The sequence below is a fragment of the Colius striatus genome, chromosome 2, assembly GCF_028858725.1.
Source record: "Colius striatus isolate bColStr4 chromosome 2, bColStr4.1.hap1, whole genome shotgun sequence".
NCBI lineage: Eukaryota > Metazoa > Chordata > Aves > Coliiformes > Coliidae > Colius > Colius striatus.
The window spans coordinates 95453214-95473622 of NC_084760.1; the positions used below are offsets into that span (position 1 = coordinate 95453214).

Genomic DNA, 20409 nt, shown 5'->3' on the forward strand with positions numbered 1-20409 from the left:
ACCCAAGCACACCACCATCCTTCTATAATTGCATCAGATTCTACATCAAAGACACCCAAGTTTCTTCCAAAAATCCATTTGGGGAAAATTGTAACATTGTGGTAAAGATGTTACTGCATATTACAGAAGACTTATAAAACCCCCAGAAACAAAAATGCTGAAGCCCAACAAATACCAAAGCTGTCCCTGGATTTAAAACTTTCCAGTAGATTACAACAATAATTCCACCCAAATCACCATTTAACTTTTATTAAAGAAACAAAAGGAATTTCAAAAACTCTACCTAGAATCACTCGTTTCTGCCAAGCGGTTGTTCATGATGGCTAGAGCACCCACCCCTGCTGAGAAACCGTTTTGTCTCGTGTTGATACAAACGTTCCTCGGGTAGCCATTGGCCGTCTCCGACAGCTGCTTTTGCAAAATGGCCAGGGAGACTTTATTGGATGCTGTGAGCTCCCTCATGGAGATCAACTCTCCAGAGAGCCTCCTCCCCTCAGTATCACTGTCGTACTGTCCATCGGCATCCACTGAGATGTTATGTCTACGTAGGCGGGCTCCTGGGGTGATGGCGTTGCGACGGCCGAGGCGGGTACTTGATTTATGGCACTTTGGGCAACATCTGCATTCGAATTTTTTCAACACCCAGTTCAAAACTTGCTTGATTACAATTGAGATGACATTAAAAAGAGAGTATATGCAACATACCCCCATTAATATAAATATGAAGTTTCCAAATCTGTATAATCCCTGATTTTGGTACGCAGCATTTTGGCTGCTTACCAAATCTCCAAAGCCAATGGTGCTGAACGTGACAAAGCAATAGTACAGAGAGTCAACGTAGTTCCATCCTTCCACCGCTGTGTACATCGCGGAGGCGCAGCACGAAAGGGTAATAGCAAAAATTCCCAGAATCAGCATCACGTGGTAAACGGATGGCTTCCACCCCACGAGGCTGCCCACCCCAGACATAGCTGGCCCCCTTCGGAAGTTGGGAGGTAGGAGACCACTTCTTCGTAGCTGTCTCTCATGGCACGCCTTCATGATAAATGCCAGCAGAGAGATAATGCGCTCCAAGAAGAGGTTGAAGAAAAGGATAGTCCCAGCACACCCAAAAAGGCCATAAACGATGAGGAATACTTTTCCAGCCACGGTTGCTGGTGTGGTCATTCCAAAACCTAAGGTGTGGAGATAAATGGGTAACGTTAATGACATCATTTTTCATGTGTAAGATCAGGACATATGTAATTTAACAAAACTCCCATCTCACCAGATTAAAAAAGGGCCATCTCTGAGTCAGCATAGGCCAACACGAAACTGAGCTTTGTAAAGAATGAAGAAGGCACTAGAAAGCTCAACAAGATGACTAAAACTTGACAGTGAGCAAAAAGTCCTCGCACAGATGAAAGGCAATCTATTAACAGAACAATACCACTCTACAAATGCAGGTGGAAGCATTCCTGAGCCCAAAGCTCTTTGATCCGGCATGAGGTGAAGAGGCCACTTCCCTGCTCCCACATGTGTGAGCCAGCATGTCCTCATGGAAATTTTAAGCTCGCTGTTCACAAGCTGCAACCCAGCATAACACTTCTGTTATCGAGGCCTGATTATACCATTCCTGCTGAGAAGATGGAAGTTTTCAGGTATTTGGAAAGAAAATAACACCTCTAAGATATCAAATATTGTTTTAAAAATAACAGCACTTCAAAGTCTTAACCTAATCCCAACTGCGACTAGTCCACTTGAAATTATCAGAGAATGAAGGAGAAACCATCGGTGAGATACCCACACTGCAGAGCTGCCTGGCAGCCTGGGAGCACTAGGATCTTGCAGACTGATAGTTACAGCAGGGGAAAACGCTGCTGCACAGTTAAATAGAAAAAGCTGGGTATAAAAACCCTGGAAAGGTCTAGCAGCAATATTACTTCACCTCTTCCTTACAGGAATTGTATTTTGACATTACCCATGCATATACTTTTATATATAAGCAGTAATAATGCCTTGTAGTTACAGTCACTGAACTAGCAGCAAAAATTGATCTTAAATTTGCAAATACATACAGTAAGTTTGCACTATGTTATTTGCTGATACCAGTTATTTTATGAAGAATTACATCTATTTCACATGCTATCTCAGGAAGACACTTCTGAAACTCAGTTCTGCAGGTGCTGCCCTTGTTCTGCTATTCTTCCCTCTAAAAACGCTCAGTGGTTCAGTCAAACAGCACACTGATGGGATTGAGGTTGACTGCTTATGTCCCAGAAGTAAATAACAACATGTAATCAAAATGGTTTGTGAAAAATTCACATGCTGAAATTTCTTTACCCTACTGTTCCACAAAAATGCTGAGCAACATATTAAGAGAGGTAAATATCAACACCAAACCACATCAATGGCAGTTTGCAAAGAAAAAGAGCTATGTTTAGCATAGAGTATAATGAAATCATTAAATTCAGTTTATTATCATAATGCACCTTTAAAAAGCAATGGGAAAATATTCCCTATGTATAATGAATTGAGATTGCTGCTTGAAATCTATTGATTTACTTTCATAATGGCTATATTTTTCTAGATAATTTATTTGCTCTACCTCCATACTTCATTGATACAGAATTTCACATTTGTTGATAAAAGAATGTAAGTGCTTGTGACACATAAACTTGGAAATATCTTTTCAATGCGTTAAGGTGCATGAGGAAAGAGGTAGTCCAATTTTCATAACAGATTTGGCATGCTTGAAAATAGATGTGTGCCAGCTATTTGGACTATACTACATCATCGGTGTCTTCACAGCAGAGAAAGGCTTTTCTGTAAAAGACAGTAAAAAACTTTCAGTTTTATCAGAAAATAAAAAAAATTACCAAAGATGTCATTAGATTATGGTTTTTAGACCCACAGTCTCTCCATTTTGTCGTGCTAAAAGACTACCTCTGAGAAGACCTCATGAAGTCTGCTTTGGGGTCCCATAGCATCATTTAGATTGGAAAAGACCTTTAAGATCATTAAGTGATTAACCATGTCCCTAAGTGCCACGTCTAAATGTCTGTTGAATACCTTCAGGAACGGTGACTCCACCACTTTCCTGAGCAACCTCTTCCAATGCTTGAGAACCCTTTTGGTGGAGAATTTTTTCCTTACATCCAATCTAAACTTTCCCTGATGCAACTTGAAGCCACTTCTCTGATCCTGTTACTTGTCACTTGGGAGAAGAGACTGACCCTCACCTCACTTCATCCTCCTTTCAGCTAGTTGTAGGGATTGATAAGTTCTTCTCTCAGCTTCCTTTTCTCCAGGCTAAACAATCCCAGTTCCCTCAGCCACTCCTCATGATGAATATCCACTAGTGCCTGGTCCTCATAAGCCAGGGAGCCTGTTGCGTTTGCCAGCTACAGATATACAGCCAGCTTGTTATGGAGATGGCATCTGTTCACTCATGCCTTGTCAGAAAAGCGTTTAAACATGTGCTTCACAACAAGTATCTGAACATCACCATCAAAATAAATGGGTTTATTGTCACACATATGGCTAGACACATTTATTAATTTTAAAAAAAGAGATACAGTGACAGTTTGGATAGAATTGTAAATGCGCTGAAGCTTTATTTTTGTGTTTTCTGATGATCATTCATGAGAGGTGGTGAAGTTCTATATTTTTGACGCAGTTTGTTTAAGCAAGATTTTATGATACATAACATTACCAAAATTTGGTATGTAGTTAAGCAAGGTGAAAGGACCCATCACAGCCAGAAAAGTGCTAAGAAATACACAAACCAGGCAAAAGGTAAGAGCAGGCAAACATAGTAACTTGAGGTGAACAGCTGGCAGAAAGAAGTGCACTCATGTACTCCTTGTACATGTTCTTCATTAGCCATGTTTGTCCCTTTAGCACCACCTGAACCGTGAGGGGTTAGCCCTGGTATGCTCTGTACAACACCTCTGAGCTCAGCCCCTGCTCAAGACTAAGTACATCATCACTCCTGGATGAAACAAATTAAATCCAGAACTGCCTGTGCTTCTGAGACAGAACACAGAAAGAAGCACAGTGGTGCTCTGCATTTTTCAAGGCCCTGACACATTTTGTACAGGTATCTTGGGGCTGACTCTGTGTGGCTCAGACACAATATTTCAGCATCCCTCATGCTAATTCTGCCCCACCACTTCAGACACAAGCTCTATGGCAGCATTAATTTCAGCTGTTTCATACTTCTCCATCTCAAACAGAATTAGTAGAGAAGAGTTGATAAAAGCACTCAGGTAATGTCCTTCAGCAGCCTCCTATGGGTAAATGCTGGCAATTAATGAGCCCTCATCCTCACTTGAATAATGGGTTTTGTGGTTACTATTCTGCTCATGTGGATTTTTAATTTACTTAAGATGGTGATGGATTCAACAGGTAGGGCAACTGGACAAATTTGTGATATGCTTCCTATTGCTCTTGCTTTCCATTCTTTCACACATTTTCTTACAGATAAAAGAGGTGTTTGATGCCAGAAGACAAAAAGGAATAGCAGCTTTAGTGCCCATTAGCTCTTCCCTCAGGCCAACTGGTTTGGCAATTAACTTGTCTTACTATATTTTGAGATTAAAGGGAGTGACATTTTTCAGGTAATGATGAATTTACCCAGAGATGGAGGAAAGTTTTGCTCACCTCAAAAACTGAATGCAAGAAGGTCTTCCAGCCTTTGCTATGGCATCATATGCCTCTGCCTCTTTCAACCAGTCCCTCAGCTCTTCTAATGCAGATGTCTTGCCATGGAACTTGGCTCATACAGCAAGTCAGCACAACTGAGCAGTCATTTTAAATCCCAGAGTGTAACAGCACTTAGATCGTGACAGTAGCACCACCTTTACACCATAATATAACTCTAATGTAGCTGTATTTAAAGGAATCAACCCCCCCCAAATTGTTGAATACAACATCTTAAACAATTTGGTTCTCAGAAACAAATAGAAAATCCCTGTAACTACAATCCCGCTTCTAGAGGAAAAGAAGTTCTTCCAACATACAGGCTAAGATCTTACAGGACTAGTTCCCAAGAGAGGTGGTGTTACAGAACACAGATAAACTAGGAGCACCAATTTTGTTTCAGATCTGTTTCACCCTTGCTTTAATTCATAGCTTTCCAGTAGTCTTGGATTCTGGTGTCCCTTCAACCCCTTTTCTACTTGTTAGCATTTCGTCATTATTACCCCTGATAGAGTCATACCTGTATATTTCCCAACTACCTTTCATTTATTCTATAGCTCCTTTCCACCTAACATTCGGAAACAGTTGCCTTGGATACAGGGTCACAGCTCAGAGCTGGCAAAACTGCCGCAGATGGAAACCTTCTGCTGTATCCAGTGCTTTTACCCAAGGGCTGAGAATACTACGAGTTAATTCTTCCACCTGGCTTTGCATTTTCAGACTACAAATGAAAACCTTACTTTCCCTTTAACACCTTTGTCAGCCTGCTTTATTAAAACATCCCCTTTTGGGCTCAAACAGTAAATTTTCTTAGAGCTTTTCCATTGCCAGAGCCTTTTATATCACAGTTGCTGTACAAACACATTTGATGTTATTTAAATTACTATCTGGAATCAGAGCTCCTGAACAGTACTGTGTGCATTGTAAGTTAGACCCATGTCTGAGGACATGAGATACTGCTCCAGCTGTTAGGGCTGGCCTAACCTGTATCATAAACAACCTTGCAGTTCTTGGTGACCCATCACATGGAGAAAATACGGAGTGACTATAAAACTAAATACTGACTCCCATAATCAAGCTATCAATCTACCAATCTATCTATTTATCTATCTACCTACCTATCCTTAGTAATATATATACCACTTTCAGTTGAATAAGCAGGCTGTTTCTGGTATTTCTAATTTTTTTGTAATTTTAATATTAACATGGACTTGTTCTCCCCAAAGCCTACAGTAAAGAGATGGTCAGTCTTGTAAAATTGCTTTGTGAACCAGACTGGGCTAAATCAGGTCTTTTCTTCCCCTAACTCCTATGACTATGCATACATGCACCAAATCCGCCAGACTGTGGGAAAAGACACTGAGTCTACTCTGTGACCTTAAAGAGCACCAAGATAAACTCGATGAATGTAGGTAAAAACTACCCAGGTCACTGCTATTGCTTCTTGTTTTACACCTCCATCAGTGAAATATTAGTCAGTCATTGAGACAACTGCTAATCAAAAGTAGCCATGCTGGTAGAAGAGAGCCAGGAGATGATTAATTGAACATTAAGGAGTTTCAAGAAGCTGCAAGCAATTATTAAAGGCTTTCCACAGTACCAATTTTATTCTGTTTACCCATAAGTATAATCAGGTTATTGGTTATCCAAAGTGCTTCTATGTATAGCATTAGTGAACACCAGAATCAATCACCCTCAGCATTTCTCTGCCATCTGTGATTTAATCCACAGCCTAAAAGGTCACGGCCACATTTCACTGGTTTTACATTACATTGGTTTTTAAAAGAGTTAACAGAAATGTTAGCCTAAAATACCTAAGCTTCCTTGAAATAAAAAAGTTATTAAATTGGCATCCAAGACATTAAATAACATAAAAGGTAAAGCTAATAGCTAGTTGTTAGGTATTAGATGCACATGAATGGTATAAAAAGAGACCAAGAGGCAACAGGATTTTTCTGCAGTGGTGAATGAAAAAAATGAATCTAAAATTATGCTCAACAGTGACTCAGGTGAAGGGTGAGAGACAGGGCTGGGTAGCAGCACCTTGTGCACAGGGCTGGGAGGTGGTGGGGCACCTCTACTGGGTAGGGATGCCAGGACTCCTCAGCTCCTCTGGCAACCTGTGATTTTTGTGAGGGTTTGCACTCGCACAGGCATCTCTGGAGAGCAGCTGAATGCTGTGAGGGGCTGCCCCACAGCAATGGAGCAGGAGGCAGCTGGAGCAGAGAGCAGTGTGGTGAAGGCTGTGGAGGTAATCAGATTCGCTGGTGATCCTGTGAGCGAAGAAGGGATCTGGGTACTCTGGAGAGGACATTTTGGAGGGGAGAAGGTGGTGAAGGACCTCCTCTGCTTGGAGAGAGGAACAACCTCCTCAAAACCTGGCAGCTTGTGTACATTTGCCTTCTTGTAGCAGGTTTCTCAAGTGTGTTTTTCTATGCTGACTCCTTCCAGTTGAGCTTTCCAAGAAAGATCTTCAATTTCTAGTGAGTACTTAGCAGGCACATTTATCAGTTCAAGTGGCCTAACTTTTGTAAATTTGAGTGATCAATGACCCTTCAAAACAGAAGCACTGAGGCTTCAACTTCACTAGCACCAGCAGTGCTCTACATCACATCTATTCATTTACCAGAAGCAGGTAAGCTTTTTATTCTGAGTTGTACTGAGTGTGCCTTTCTGTGTGTAGCATGAGAAGAAAGTGGGTACCAAAGACTAACCAAACAAGCTCACCCTTGATCACGACTAAATGCCATTATCATAACAACATAGCCCAATAAATACAGGAGGCTGATCATCTGGTCTGGCCAAGCTGCTTTGGTGCAGAGCCAATCCAAAAAAAGCAGCAGAAGTGTCTCTAAATCAGTTTTATGGTTCCCTGCCTGAGGCTGGCTGTTCCTCTGTGCACCTCATACAAGCAAACGAGGACTGACTTATGCCAAGCTGCCAGCACCGCCAACTGAGCAGCAGCTCTGGTCCCAGGTTTGCTAAGCAGCTCCTCTGAAGACGGAACACATGGTGAGGGTCATGGGCTTCAGGCTCTGAAATCTTTGGCAAGCTTATGTTTGGTTTTCTGGTTAATTCTATTGCAACACAACAGTTTCTAAAAGGAGATGGTGGAGAATGAAGTTCAGAGAAGGATGAAAGTCAGAGGAGTATGAATTCAAACTGTACAGAGAAAAACAAAGTAAGGACTTTGAAGCTGGCATTATCCTTGCTGACTCTCGACACTACGGCATGGAAGTGTCCTGTGGCGTGACAATCTTCCTTCTCTATTACCATCCTGTTCATAAACTTTCTCCAGATGTTTCAGGTTTTATTGGTCTTATAAATAATATCTCTGCTAAACTCCTGGAGTCAGACACTGGTTTACAGCTGTCAAAATCCATACTGAAACTTATTTTCTTAATTTTATGCTACCTTTTTTTGGGTAAGTCTTAGGCAAGCTGATGCTAAAACCTACTCTTGTTTTGTCTAGTGTTTTTTTCTGGTCCAGTTTTTGGTAGTGGGGGGTTCTTTAAATAAAGAGCTGCCAGAATCTTCCCCTGTTGCTGATAGGGCTAATGCCAATTAATTCTAAGATGGACCCACAGCTGACCCAGGCCTGGCCAATTAGTAACTGAGGTAATACCTTTGTGATTAATGTATTTGAGAAGGGGAAGAAGTTGCTGTGCAGTTGCTAAACTGCACCAGCAGCAGAGGGGAGTGAGGATGTGAAAACATCTCCATAGACACCAAGGTCAGTGGAGAAGGAGGGGGAGGAGGGTGCATGGCCCTGAAAGACTCCCCGTTACCTGTGGCAAGGACCACGGTGGGGAAGCTGTGTCCCTGCAGTCCATGGAGGCCACCGGGGAGCAGAGATATACTCATAGCCCGTGAAGGACCCCACACCAGAGCGGGTGGATGCCTGAAGGAGGCTGTGACTCCATGAGAAGCTCAACCTGGAGCAAGTTCCTGGCAAGACCTGGGAGTCTGTGGGGAGAGAGGAGCCCATGACAGAGCAAGTTTGCTGTCAGGACTTGTGATCCTGTGAGGGACTCAGGCTGGAGCAGTTGGTACCTGAAGGGCTGTTCTCCTGGTGGATGATCCACACTGACGCAGGGTGTGAGGAGCTGCCCCTGTGAGAGGCCCCATGCTGGAGCAGTTTGCGAGGAGCTGCAGCCCATGGGAAGGACCCACATGGGAGAAGTTCATGAGGGACTGTCTCCTGTGGGTAGAGACCCCACACTGTAGCAGTGGGAAGTGTGAGGAGGCCTCCCCCTGAGAAGAAGCAGCAGCAAAGTCCATCTGTAATGAACTGAATCCATGCCCCCATCCCCTACAATGCTCAGGGGAAGGAAGGAGAATCCTATTTCTAGGGGGTGGGGGGAGGTGTTTTAAGATTTGGTTTTGTTTCTCCTTTTCCCTGCTCTGTTTTGATTGTTCATTAATAAATCAAACAATTTCTTCCCAAGTTGAGTCTGTTTTGCCTGTGATGCAAATTGCTGAGTGATCTCCCCGTCCCTATCTCGGCTCACAAACCTCTTATTATATTTCTCTCTCTCCTGTCCAGTTTAGAAGGGCGAGTGATAGAATGACTTGGTGGGCACCTGGCACCCAGTCAGGGCTAAAAGACAACATTTTGTCTGTTATTCTGCCCTTTGACACAGCTGGGATGCTCCTTAAAACAGAAATAATATGGTAAGTGTTGGCTACATTAGTGCTAAACCACCTCACAAAGGAAGACTTGCAGAAAAAGAAGATGGAATCAGGATGCTCTCGTTTTTGGTTGCAGCCTATCTCCTTTGTGAATTGATCTAAGCTAGTCCAAAGCTGCTTGTTTTAGCTGCCTCTGATAATTCTCTGGTTTGTTTTCTTTCCTTATACTAACAGCTTCTCTGAGATGATGGCAGTGCTAATGATGGAAAAAATATAGCCTCAGTTGTTTATGTTCCATTACTGTGGAAGAACTCCTTTCTCCACTAGACACTAAGGGTCTTAAAAATCTTGCATTAACAGCTGTTGAGGGCCTCTGCTCACATTCCAAGTTGTGTGCAGAAGCATCTGGCCTTGGCTTACCGCACTGCCGGACCTCAGCTAAAACACAGGGGTTTCCGAGAAACTATCAGACAGAGGAAACATCCCTGAATTTAGAGCAACTATTTTCAAAAATCTGCAAGAAATATAAGCATGATGATAAAAAAGTCCATCTTAGTAACCATAGATATTCATGAAGGTATGGTTCATGGATCCCAAGAGTGGCCAATTCTGTCTGGAGATGCAACCAGTATCTGAAGCCACAGACTGACACATCCTCTGACTTTCCTACAGTCTTCAGCTAGGTGATGAGATGATTCCAGGTGAACATTGTTTCAAAAATTCATTTATGTTGAAATATTTAAATCCTTTAAAGCTGCTCCCACTCTTGTTTTGCTATGTTTTTTGTGTGGATAATTGTGTATCTAAGCAACATCCTAACAGGAAAAAGCTTATGCCCTATCACTTCAAAGGGATTGTATCAAACATTAGCATTCACACCTGCTTTTGCCGTTAACTGAAACTTGCAGTTGCATTTCAGAAACCCAAGTAGACCCAAGATTGTATAATTTCTTTTTTCGGAACTGCAAGGAAAAAAGAACACTGGCATCCAAATTTTGTTATATTCTTGAGACGTTATGGGCTTCAAAAGAATACTTGCACATGTACTGCCATGCCAGTGCCAGTACACCTCACAATACTTCTCCTTTCAGGCTAAGATATAGCATTATCTGAATTTCACAAGTGACCTTGTGCATATGTCATACTTCCTCACATGAGAAGTTTGACTTAACAAGATGTCACTCCTGTGCTTTCCTGTGCTTATATATGGAAAAGGCTGTCAAACAGTTAAATCACTGGCTTATCTTATGACTGAATTGAACGATAGACTTGCAACATATTTTACTTCTGCTACTGGTGTTTGTGCAGGTAGGTATTCAGAGAACATCTCTTTCTTGATAGCTCCTTCACAAAGTGTCAGCCTATGAAGATGGACCTGTAGGATAAAAAGACTCTAAACATACAAACATCTTTTCCATTGTCTGGCCAATTTTTTTCCCCTTTAATCTCTGTACTAACTTCTACAGTTACAATTTAGTGAAAAGACTGATATATCTACCTCAGCTTCTTAATGGTTTAAATATGCCTTCTTGAATTCTCTTATTTCAAAAAGTTCCAACTGAAAGCAAAGAAGCACATTCTCAAGTAAGTTTTTGCCCAGGCAGCAATTCTAATTCATTCAGAAAGGCACAAAGACCTAATTTTTAAGTAACTGTAATAGAAGAATGACAAGACTGATGACTAACCAGTTATTTCTCATTTTTTGTTTCTTCATTTAACTCCTTCTTCCTTAGCATTCATTTCCCTTGACTGCTTTTAAATGTAATGATACTGAATAACTTTGTCACTTGATCATTTTGAACTTTAGATTTTATCTTAGATTCTCCTGGTCCTTGCAGTAGGAGTTTTCGTATATGGACAAATCATTTTATCAAACAGCTTCTTTCCTCCTCTCATTAAAGTCACAATTTGGATTTCAGATCTTTATACTGCAGTCATTTACAGGCCCAAAGGGCTTAAAGTAGACTTGACTCTGTACACATTGAGCATGAACAACTCTGAATTTTTTGTTTATCCTCGGGAGAGAAATATATTGCTTGCACAATACTCAGTAAGAGCAAAGACATGACAGAATATTCAATAATGAATAACCAAAAGGATTTTATCTGGATTTCTTTTTAATTGAAATTTACTTAATTGGTTCCCATCTAGTTCTTACGTGAGCAAATTTTCCCTAGCTGCCATTTCTCATGTGTCTTTGCAAGTGTAAGACGTTTTGCCTGTGTAAGACTTGAGAATCAATGCGAACATTTGGCTCATCATTTCTAAAGGAGAAGGAGCTGCAGTGGTACAAGCTCAGAAAAGTGAAAATTGAGAATCACTGTGGGGCTACAGTTGTCATCAAGGTTTAACTTTTTATCATCAACAAGTAAGGAGCACTTACTATGGATTTTCAAACATGGGCAATAGCAGTCCTCACCCATGTAAGTAATCCCATATGTTAACATCAAACAGTTCAATTTCTTATCTTATTCTTCTCCAAAACCTTAATTACTTGAAAAGACTGTTAATGCTTTGCCTCATCTAATGCAATTACATTTAATTTTCATTCTGCTTCTCATTTGATTCAAGACAGACTGCACTGAAACCTTCCAATGTCTATAGCTAGGTGTACCACACACCGCCATCCAACAGGCCCACTGAGCTCAGGGAGATGTATTACTTACAGTAATGACAACTGCTGGCAACACCAGACCTGCATTTGTTTTATAAACCTAACGTGCCAATAAAATGAATGAGGTGGTATTTCCTAAAGCTTTTTTGACTGATCTACTATTGACTTCAGCAGAGGCAGGCTATTGAGAAGATATAAAATTAAATATATTTGATGTGTCTGGATTGCTATGCAATTGCCCCTTAGGTTATAATTCTGTTTGTTACTTGTTTCTAGTCACAAAAGGTTTTATTGTCACTTCTAAGATTTACTGTGCTCCGGAGCAATTTCGCGTTTCAAATGTTCACCAGCATGAGCCCTAATCTTTGTCCTTAACCATCTTCTACCAAAACGCACTCAGTGCTATGTGGTGCTGACATACTATGAAAACTGTCTCTTTTAATAAAGGTAAGTAAGGCTCATGTGGCTCATGCATACAGGCTATGTTTCCAATAATATCAAGCTGTCTTCATGCTAAAAATTGCAGATGAAACGTTCCAGGTCAGTTTTCTGTTGTTCTAATCCTGACGCTACTATGGCAAGGGGTAGAATCCTCAATGACTTCAAAAGCTGCAAAGATAAGGTAATACTGCATTCATTAAAGAAATTACATTGTACAGTCTAGCACAGCACCAGGAGTGGATATTGTTACATAAAGTTAATTGCCAACAGATCTAGTTTATAATTGTTTCCATCTTCTCTCCACGATGAAAAGCTATTAAAGTTCACACAAAAGCAAGACCGTGTGCTTGCAAGGATGACCCATCAGTAAAAGTGAGAAAGAAAGGATGAAGTGTGTACGATTTGTGTCAAACGGAAGACAATCAGAGAAGGAAAAAAACCAGTTACATGGAAAAAAACAAATGAGGGTCAATAGCAGGATTAACACTAGGGAAGAGGGACAGGTGTGACGAGGCACAGAGAGAAACTGTAAAGCTTTACTTTTGATGACTTTGGTAGTTACTAACTTGAAAGACTGCAGAGACATCAAACAGACATTCAAAATTGAATCAAGCAAACAAACCATCAATAGAGGAGGGCATACTAATTGGGAGGGAGGCAGCAGAAGCTGGAGAAATGAAAGAGTGCCTAGGAAAGGCAGGTGGCTGGAGAGCATTACATAAACTGTAAGAGAAGGAAAAGGGAAACATCCCCAGGAGAGCAAAGCAGGAGTGCAAAGGCTAAGGACTGACCAGGCTCCATAGGAACACTGCCCATACAGTTTCAGGTAGCATTTGGATTTATGAGCCTGCAGCAAACAGGACAGCAGATAAGCCCAGTAATTATGACCCCTCACCGCGATAACTGGTTCATGGGGAGGTTGCCTAGTAATACCTCCACAGATGCTATCCAAGTGGTATTTTGGTCCACCAATGACTGGTTTGCAATCAACAAGCTCTTGTAAATGCGTAGGAAATGGAAATACAGGAAATACAGGCACACACTGCCCAGCAGGACTATCACTGAAAACCAAACTGAATGTTGTGCTAAGTGGGAGGTAGGTAGCCACTAAGTACACCTTGCTCCTTCAATTAGCTGGGCTAGAGGGAATCTGCAGGCTGCAAAAATGGAGAATCCTTGATTACAAACTCCATTTGTCTTTGTTTCAAACACGAACAAGCACACAGTAAGTCAGTATAAAACTTCCCCTGACTTCTGAGATGCATGGCTGTATTGCACATGATGCTAGGCAAATTCTTTGATTTCCTGACATTACAGATGAGCTTTGTTTTGTGGGTGAGTTCTCTGAGATGCTGTGGTACTTGAAGATCCCAGGTTCCAGTGCTCCAACCGAGCACTCCAAACTCCACAGTCTCAGCAAAAAGAAGTGCAGTTTGGTTGTCCTTGACTTAACTTTTCCAGCTGTAAAACAACAATTAGATCTCCATTGCACTGTTAACATCTTGAAACATTTGGTTTGATAACTAGGTTTTAATATTTAAGAAATCTCTGAAACTCTTAGATTAAGCAATCTGAGCTGATGTACTCTGTAGAAATCACTTAGTTTAGATGACTGATGCACAGTAACAGCTTGATTTTCTGGGTCTGGCATAACCCTACAGGGGCAGGTAAACCCCAAGCAGTACTGATTAAAGCTATACTTTTCAAAAAAGTTTTGGGTTTTTTTTTTTTCTTTTAAAAAGAGCTTTATTTAAAGTACTGGGGGTTTCTCCCTCAAGCCTTCTAGATCAAATTTAGGATCAAAATTATTTTATCCTGAACCTTCAGCAGTGACACTTCAAGTCATCTGTGTAATTAGATGGATGTACTCCAAGTAAAGCTTCCTGTTGTTGTTCTCAACTACAAGAAGGCAAGCTGTGATTTAGATTACTTTTCTGCTTGGAGCACCCAATCTATGTCCACACATTTAGGAAACTTCTATCAATGGCACCTGAAGAAGTTAATAATCCCATGCAGCTACAGCAAGTAGAAAACACTGCTATTGTGCCAGGTCTTCATCTGAGGAAAATCACTGTAGGATGGCTTCTCTCCATAGAAATGTGCTGACCATCGACCTGCTGGCCTCTGAGCCTCTTGCTTTCTGTTTTTTATTGAGATTAGCCAAGTGAGAAAATAACTTTTGGAAATCCACCAGCACAGTGATCAAAACATCACATGCACCTAAGGAATCAGATCTGTCTGCAGTAGACCAAGCTGCAGACTGCATATAGACTGCAAAAGACAAATAACCTGACACTGCAGCTTAACATTACAGCTTGCTCTTACAAAGGTTTTCTTGTTTGTTTTTTGTTTGGTTATTCTTCAAGAACGTCAGTTCTGGAGGCAACTGCCTCCCCATTCGAATCCTCTGCAAAAGCTGTCTCTGTACAAACCTCAGAGAAATACAGTGCTCTGGGAAAGTGTAACACTGGTGCTGATCAGGGGCACACTCTGGTTTGACCGTGTTCTTTTGGTTTGCTTTGCCCATATAGACAGTGAAATTGCATTCACAGAGAACAGGGGCCCACAACCTCCCCCAGCTGCAGCTCAAAGTCACATCCTGAAATCCAACAATGAAGAAGACAGGACAAATACATTTTCCCCCTAAAGCCTTCAGACTATCTTGGCTATGTGGAATTTCTTGTCAAATTACTGTGTCAAGTGCCTGCTCTTGGGCGGGGTCACTCTCTGACTCCTAGCAGCAAAGTCCAACATTAGACCATGCACTTGCTGAGCTGTCCAGCTGTCTTTTGTACAACACTTTCATTGCATTATCACGTTCAGCACATTTGGACCTTCAGATTTTCTCAAAAGACTATGACACAGAGACAGAGGATATTTTAGAATTGAGTGGTTATTGTCCCTTAGGTTCTGAAGCACAAGCAGAAATGGATCCCTACAGAAGACCCAGAGTGAAGAGTGTCTAACCCAGCAGATGTCCTAAGCATGGAGAGAGCAGCTGCTGAGAGTTAGTTGGCTGGTAGAAAATGCCAGACCTTATGTCTCTCATTATGTGGCCTTTTTTCGTATGGTTTCAAACCTCCATCTCCGTCACTGCAGGGCTGTGCCTTCTCTCTTTGAGGTAAGAGCAAAGCATGCCCCATCCTTTTGGGTAGAGCTGTCAGTCCACATAAATACTGAGTTATTTAACAGGATACCTCAGGGATAAGGAAAGGATGAACAGTCCCATTCACAGCTACACACTCTGCATTGAACACTTGTAAACCTCTCACAGCTGTACAGAGGGAAGATCTTTGCACTTTTTCTTCCAAGCGGCCCTTCTCAAGCACCTGTAAACCAGACATCTTTCACCCCAAAACAATCCACCTGCAGTAAGGGTGCTTTTAAGAAATATTATATTGCAAAATCGCTTTTACATATTGGAGTACTTCTTTTGATCTCATTTTTTTACTGTTTGGTATGTATTTCTACAAAGCAATCACTTGAGTTTTGAAAAGTCTACTTACACGTAAGCTTAAAATCCAAAATTAGTAAGTTGATGTGTCAGTATGTTTTACTAGATAGTCACCTAATGTTTATTCTAACACTGAAGAGATGAAAAAAAATCTGTGTTCAGAGTCTAGACTCATGACTGAGTCAGAAATCCAGAGCTTCAGGTACCCCATAGTTGCTTTATGTGCTAGGAAGAATGATTTTGTCCTACTGGAATATGGGGAAAGCTACAATTGATTGTGCTGTACTCTGCAACATTTTACCAGGAAGAAAATTGGTCTGAGTTACGCCTTGCTTTCAGTCTTTAACAATGTGCTGGGAACTATTTGTGATTTGCATTTGGGGAAGGAAGGAAGAAAAAAACTCAGTTGAAAAACAAAGCTTACTGTCTGACCAATGCACCAAAAATAAATTTCACCTACTTGCTCCTGAAAGAAATCATTATCATCATAGCCTACAAAAAAACCCCTTTTGGAGTGCAAAATAATGACTGAATAAATGGTGTAGACTGACAGCAAGCAATCTGAAATAAGACTGGAGAATTTTCTTACATAGCTATGAATTTTGAGATGTATCTAATGAAAAATAGCCTCAACATTTCATTATTCAATCACAAACAATGCAATAATAAAAAAATGAATGCCCAGAGTGCTATCAAGAGGGTATTTTATGGACTCTAAGCCACTTGCTTTGTGGGCTATTCAGGAAAATGCTTTAAGATTAGACTTAATGCTTTATTTTAACCATCCTCACATTTCTTAAAGACTCCACTAACATGTTTCTCACCCAGAGGACTGGATTGCATCCCTGTGTAGTTAGGGAAGATGCAGAACTGCATCCAGGGAAGTAGAGGAGAAAAAGCACATAACAAAGGGGAGCTGCTTGACTCTGCAAAGGCCCTGCTCAAGAAGGGTGGATGGAGCAGTTTTCTTCAAGCCTGATTGTGCCTACCTTTGTGTTCACAGAAGCACTGGATTCTCCCTCCCTTTGTTCAGCTTACAATAACCCCAGGAAAACTTGCAGCCATATCCCTGAGCAATTATTTCTATGCCTACATATGAAGGATTTAGTAGTTCTACTAAAACCAGTGGGAACAGAGAGAGGACTTGAAAAGACCCAGCAATTTTTATGGAAGTTGGAATCCTCTACAGATGAGAGGCTGAGTAACCTGTGGGCGATTCACCTTTGTCAGACATGGCATCTACTGGCTGTTTGTTAAGCAGTGAGTAAGAAAACTTAGGAGTTTAGCTGGAGTAATATAGTTGCTTTGACACGGGTAACTGATAAAGTTGTTGAGGAAGGTAAGCTGTTTTGACTCTAGGTGTCTGGTAGTTCTTGGTGAGGCTGAGTGAAGACAGAATTCTCCTTGTCAATTAAGTGTGACAAGAAGGCAAGTGAAATGTCTGCTGACAGAGAATAAGGTCCTCTAGGTAGATACATACATAAATGAGCTGGCTGGGATGGAAGAAAAGAATCATGAAAGAATGGCCTAGGAACTGCTCACCCAGGTGACATTTTGATGCCTACCATGTGTTTTCTCTCATGCTGGGCCTGTGAGCAAGTTGGCTTTGTGCACATTTCATTAAGAGTACAGCTTTTGGGTTTTGACAGGACAACTAGTTAATAGACTGGGTTTTTTTGCTTTTGCTGGGAAAACACAGCCACCAATAGTAACTGAATACAACTGTCCAGTGCAAGAAACCTTGCCCGTGAAGAAGCAGTTGAGCTCATTGTGGCCTTTGCCTCTCTACAAGCTTCAGCAAACTTGAAGAAGTAAGGAAGGAGGCACTAGCTCCTCTTCATCTGCAGGAGCTGTACAGGTAGCTGGTAAAAGCTATGCCAGGATGAGGTGCGACAGCCTTGGGATGCTGGTACTCCAGAAGACACTGCTCCTGCTGGGGCCATGCAGCTCAGCATTCCCAGCACAGTAGCTTTGCATGGCTTTTGATGTGCCCAAAGGCACAACTCTGCTTTTCTTTGAGCCACTGCCTGCTGCATCTACTCACCCAGAGCAAAACCTTGCTCTATTCACTGAACTCACACAAAGTACTGAAAGTAATCCAGGAATATGTACTAGCAGGTAGTATGGCAAGAGAAGGTACTACTCAGGGGAACGCTTGGCAATATGCTGCCTTTGTTGTAGCTCAGGAAAAACAATTTTCAGTCTCCATCTCACATGTGAAAAACATAGACATTACTGGCTATAAAGAGAGAGCGGTGCCCTGGGTTGAACTGCAGGAATATGAGAAACACAATTCTTGGTTCAGCCATTTACTACCCGTCAAGATTGCCTAAAACCCCTGCTGAGTTTCCCAGTCCCTAGACCAGGTACAAATAACTGCAGACAGGGCAATTAAGTGGAGATGCAAAGAAGGTGGAGAAATGAACGGATCTGTGTTTACACATCACCTGAAGATTTCCCTGTTTGCTACAGCAGGTGAAAGGAAAGAGTGTGTTTGTTAATATACTAACTTTTTTTGACTATTCATTCAGGTCAGTCATAATAATCTCTTTAAAAATACATGCTCTTGTGACGAAGAAGACCTAACACTTAATCAAAATGCTGTTTTAATGGCTGGACTATAGAGCATAATTGAAAAGGAAAAGTTAACTAAATTATTTGATGCAAAAAGTAATGATATTTGACAACATTGCTGTAGTCACCATCACGACTCTATTATACAGATTAGTCACTATTGATAAAACATTTGCTGAACCTAATGAATGTAAGTGCAATAATGAGCTGTGCATTTCTTCCTCTCTAATAAAGGGAAAGCGTGATATTTTTGCTCAGAACCCCCAAGAAAATTGACTTGTCGCAAAACTTAAACACAGGCAGAAAGAGGAAATCGATACAATCTTGTGTCCGCAGCAGCAGGATTTCTCAAGCAGTATCATAGAATCATACTCCAAGAGACGCTGATAAGCACAGCTTTACCTCATATAAATCTCCCACACAACAGCTCTTAATGATGCTTGTTGAGTAAAAAAATGGTCATTTTATAGTAAAAAAAAATATCCTCACCCCAAGACTCACCATTTGCTTATAAAGTGCTGCTCTTCCTGAACACCTATTGATATGAACAACTGCGGTCAGCTGTAGCCAACTATGTACTGAGAACGTATATTATGGCAGAGCTGCAAGACGTACGGCTTCCTGTAGCTTCTGTCTTTATTCACACATGCAACTTAACTTTGCCTGCAGTTAAAACCAAGCTCAGCGGTCTGGCTGCGCGAAACCCTGGCGATCGCTGAGCATCTTCAATAGCCCTCTGCCTATCAGCCCCCGCGCTGCCTCTCCCGGTAGCGAGCCATTCGACCGTCAGGCGCATCCCGCCGCGGGCTGGGGCGCGGGCAAAGCTGATCGCTCGGAGGGCGATCAACCGCGCTCGCTTCTTCGGGCCGGCTGAAGCTCAACCATGCAGCCGCACAGCTAGCGGCAAAAAAGTTTGCTGTGGAGGGCCGGGGGTCCCGCTGCGGGCGGCCCAGGGCACAGGCTGACCGGCGGGAGCCGGAACGCTAAGGAGCGGAGCCCAGCGCCGATCCCCGTCTCTCTGTACCGGGGCGGCTGGGGCTGCGGGGCAAGCGCTGGGACCGTGATATCCCCCTCGAAACCCCCCGGGGAGCCCCCGGACCCCATCCACCCCGCGTCTGCAAAGCCCCTGGTTTCCACAGCAACGCGGCGGCGCCTCTCCCCAAACTTTGGTCGCTATAACGACCGGCCCGGGGCCGCGGCCGCCGCATCCCCCGGGCGGGCGCCTCCGTCGCGGGACCGTCGGGGCGGCGCTCACCTATAGTGGAGACGACGGTGCCCACGAAGTAGAAGGCGCCGGGGAAGTCCCAGCGGGGCCGCAGGGCGTCGACGCGGATGCCCGCGGCCATGGCCGCCTCGTAGCTCCGCAGGAAGGCGCGCAGCTCCGGCAGGCTGATGTTGAAGATGCGGCTGAAGTTGTGGAGGGTCCGGTTCCAGCGGAGCTGCGCCGCCGCCTCCGATGGGCTCTCGAGGGCCGAGAAGACGGTGGCGCCGGCGCTCAGGTACGCCGCGATGAGGGCGGCCAGCAGCAGGAACCGCCCGTTGTCCTCGTTGAGGGGCGCCAGCCGCCGCCGGCGGCAGGAGCCCGCCGCCCCCCGCGGGGGCATCATCCGGTGCGCGCCGCGGCGGGCGGCGGGCGGCCCCCAGCGCGGGGCGCGGGCATGGGGCGGCGCGGCGCGGAGCCCGGCGCGGCGGCGGCTTCGCTGCAGGGGCCGCGGCTCTGAGTCATCCCCCGGCGGAGCTGCCCGCCCGGCTGGCGGCGGCGCCCCGGGGCCGCCGGCCTCGTCCGCCCGCCCTCAGCCCGACGCCCCGCGTCCCCGGGGCCGTGGGCAGCTGCGGCGCGCCCCGGCCGGCTCGCTCTGGCCATGCGGGGCGGCGGCGGCGGCGGCCCCGCCGCGGGGGAGACCGCCGCGGGGAGGCGGAGGCGGAGGCTCCGCGCGGCGCCCGGTCGACGGCGGGCGGAGGGCGGGAGCGTGCGGTGCGGCCCCCGGGGAGCCGCATCCCCGGCGGGAAA

At 43.6% G+C, this 20409-nt stretch overlaps 1 protein-coding gene across 1 annotated transcript; it reads right to left on the reverse strand.

Moving 5' to 3' along the window:
* Positions 1–279: 279 nt before the first annotated feature.
* Positions 280–20005, reverse strand: KCNK12 (potassium two pore domain channel subfamily K member 12). The gene is made up of 2 exons (XM_061990860.1): positions 19654–20005; positions 280–1175 (listed from the first exon to the last, which is right to left on the reverse strand). Exons 1-2 carry the CDS (start codon positions 20003–20005, stop codon positions 280–282), a joined length of 1248 nt encoding a protein of 415 aa, XP_061846844.1.
* Positions 20006–20409: the final 404 nt, after the last annotated feature.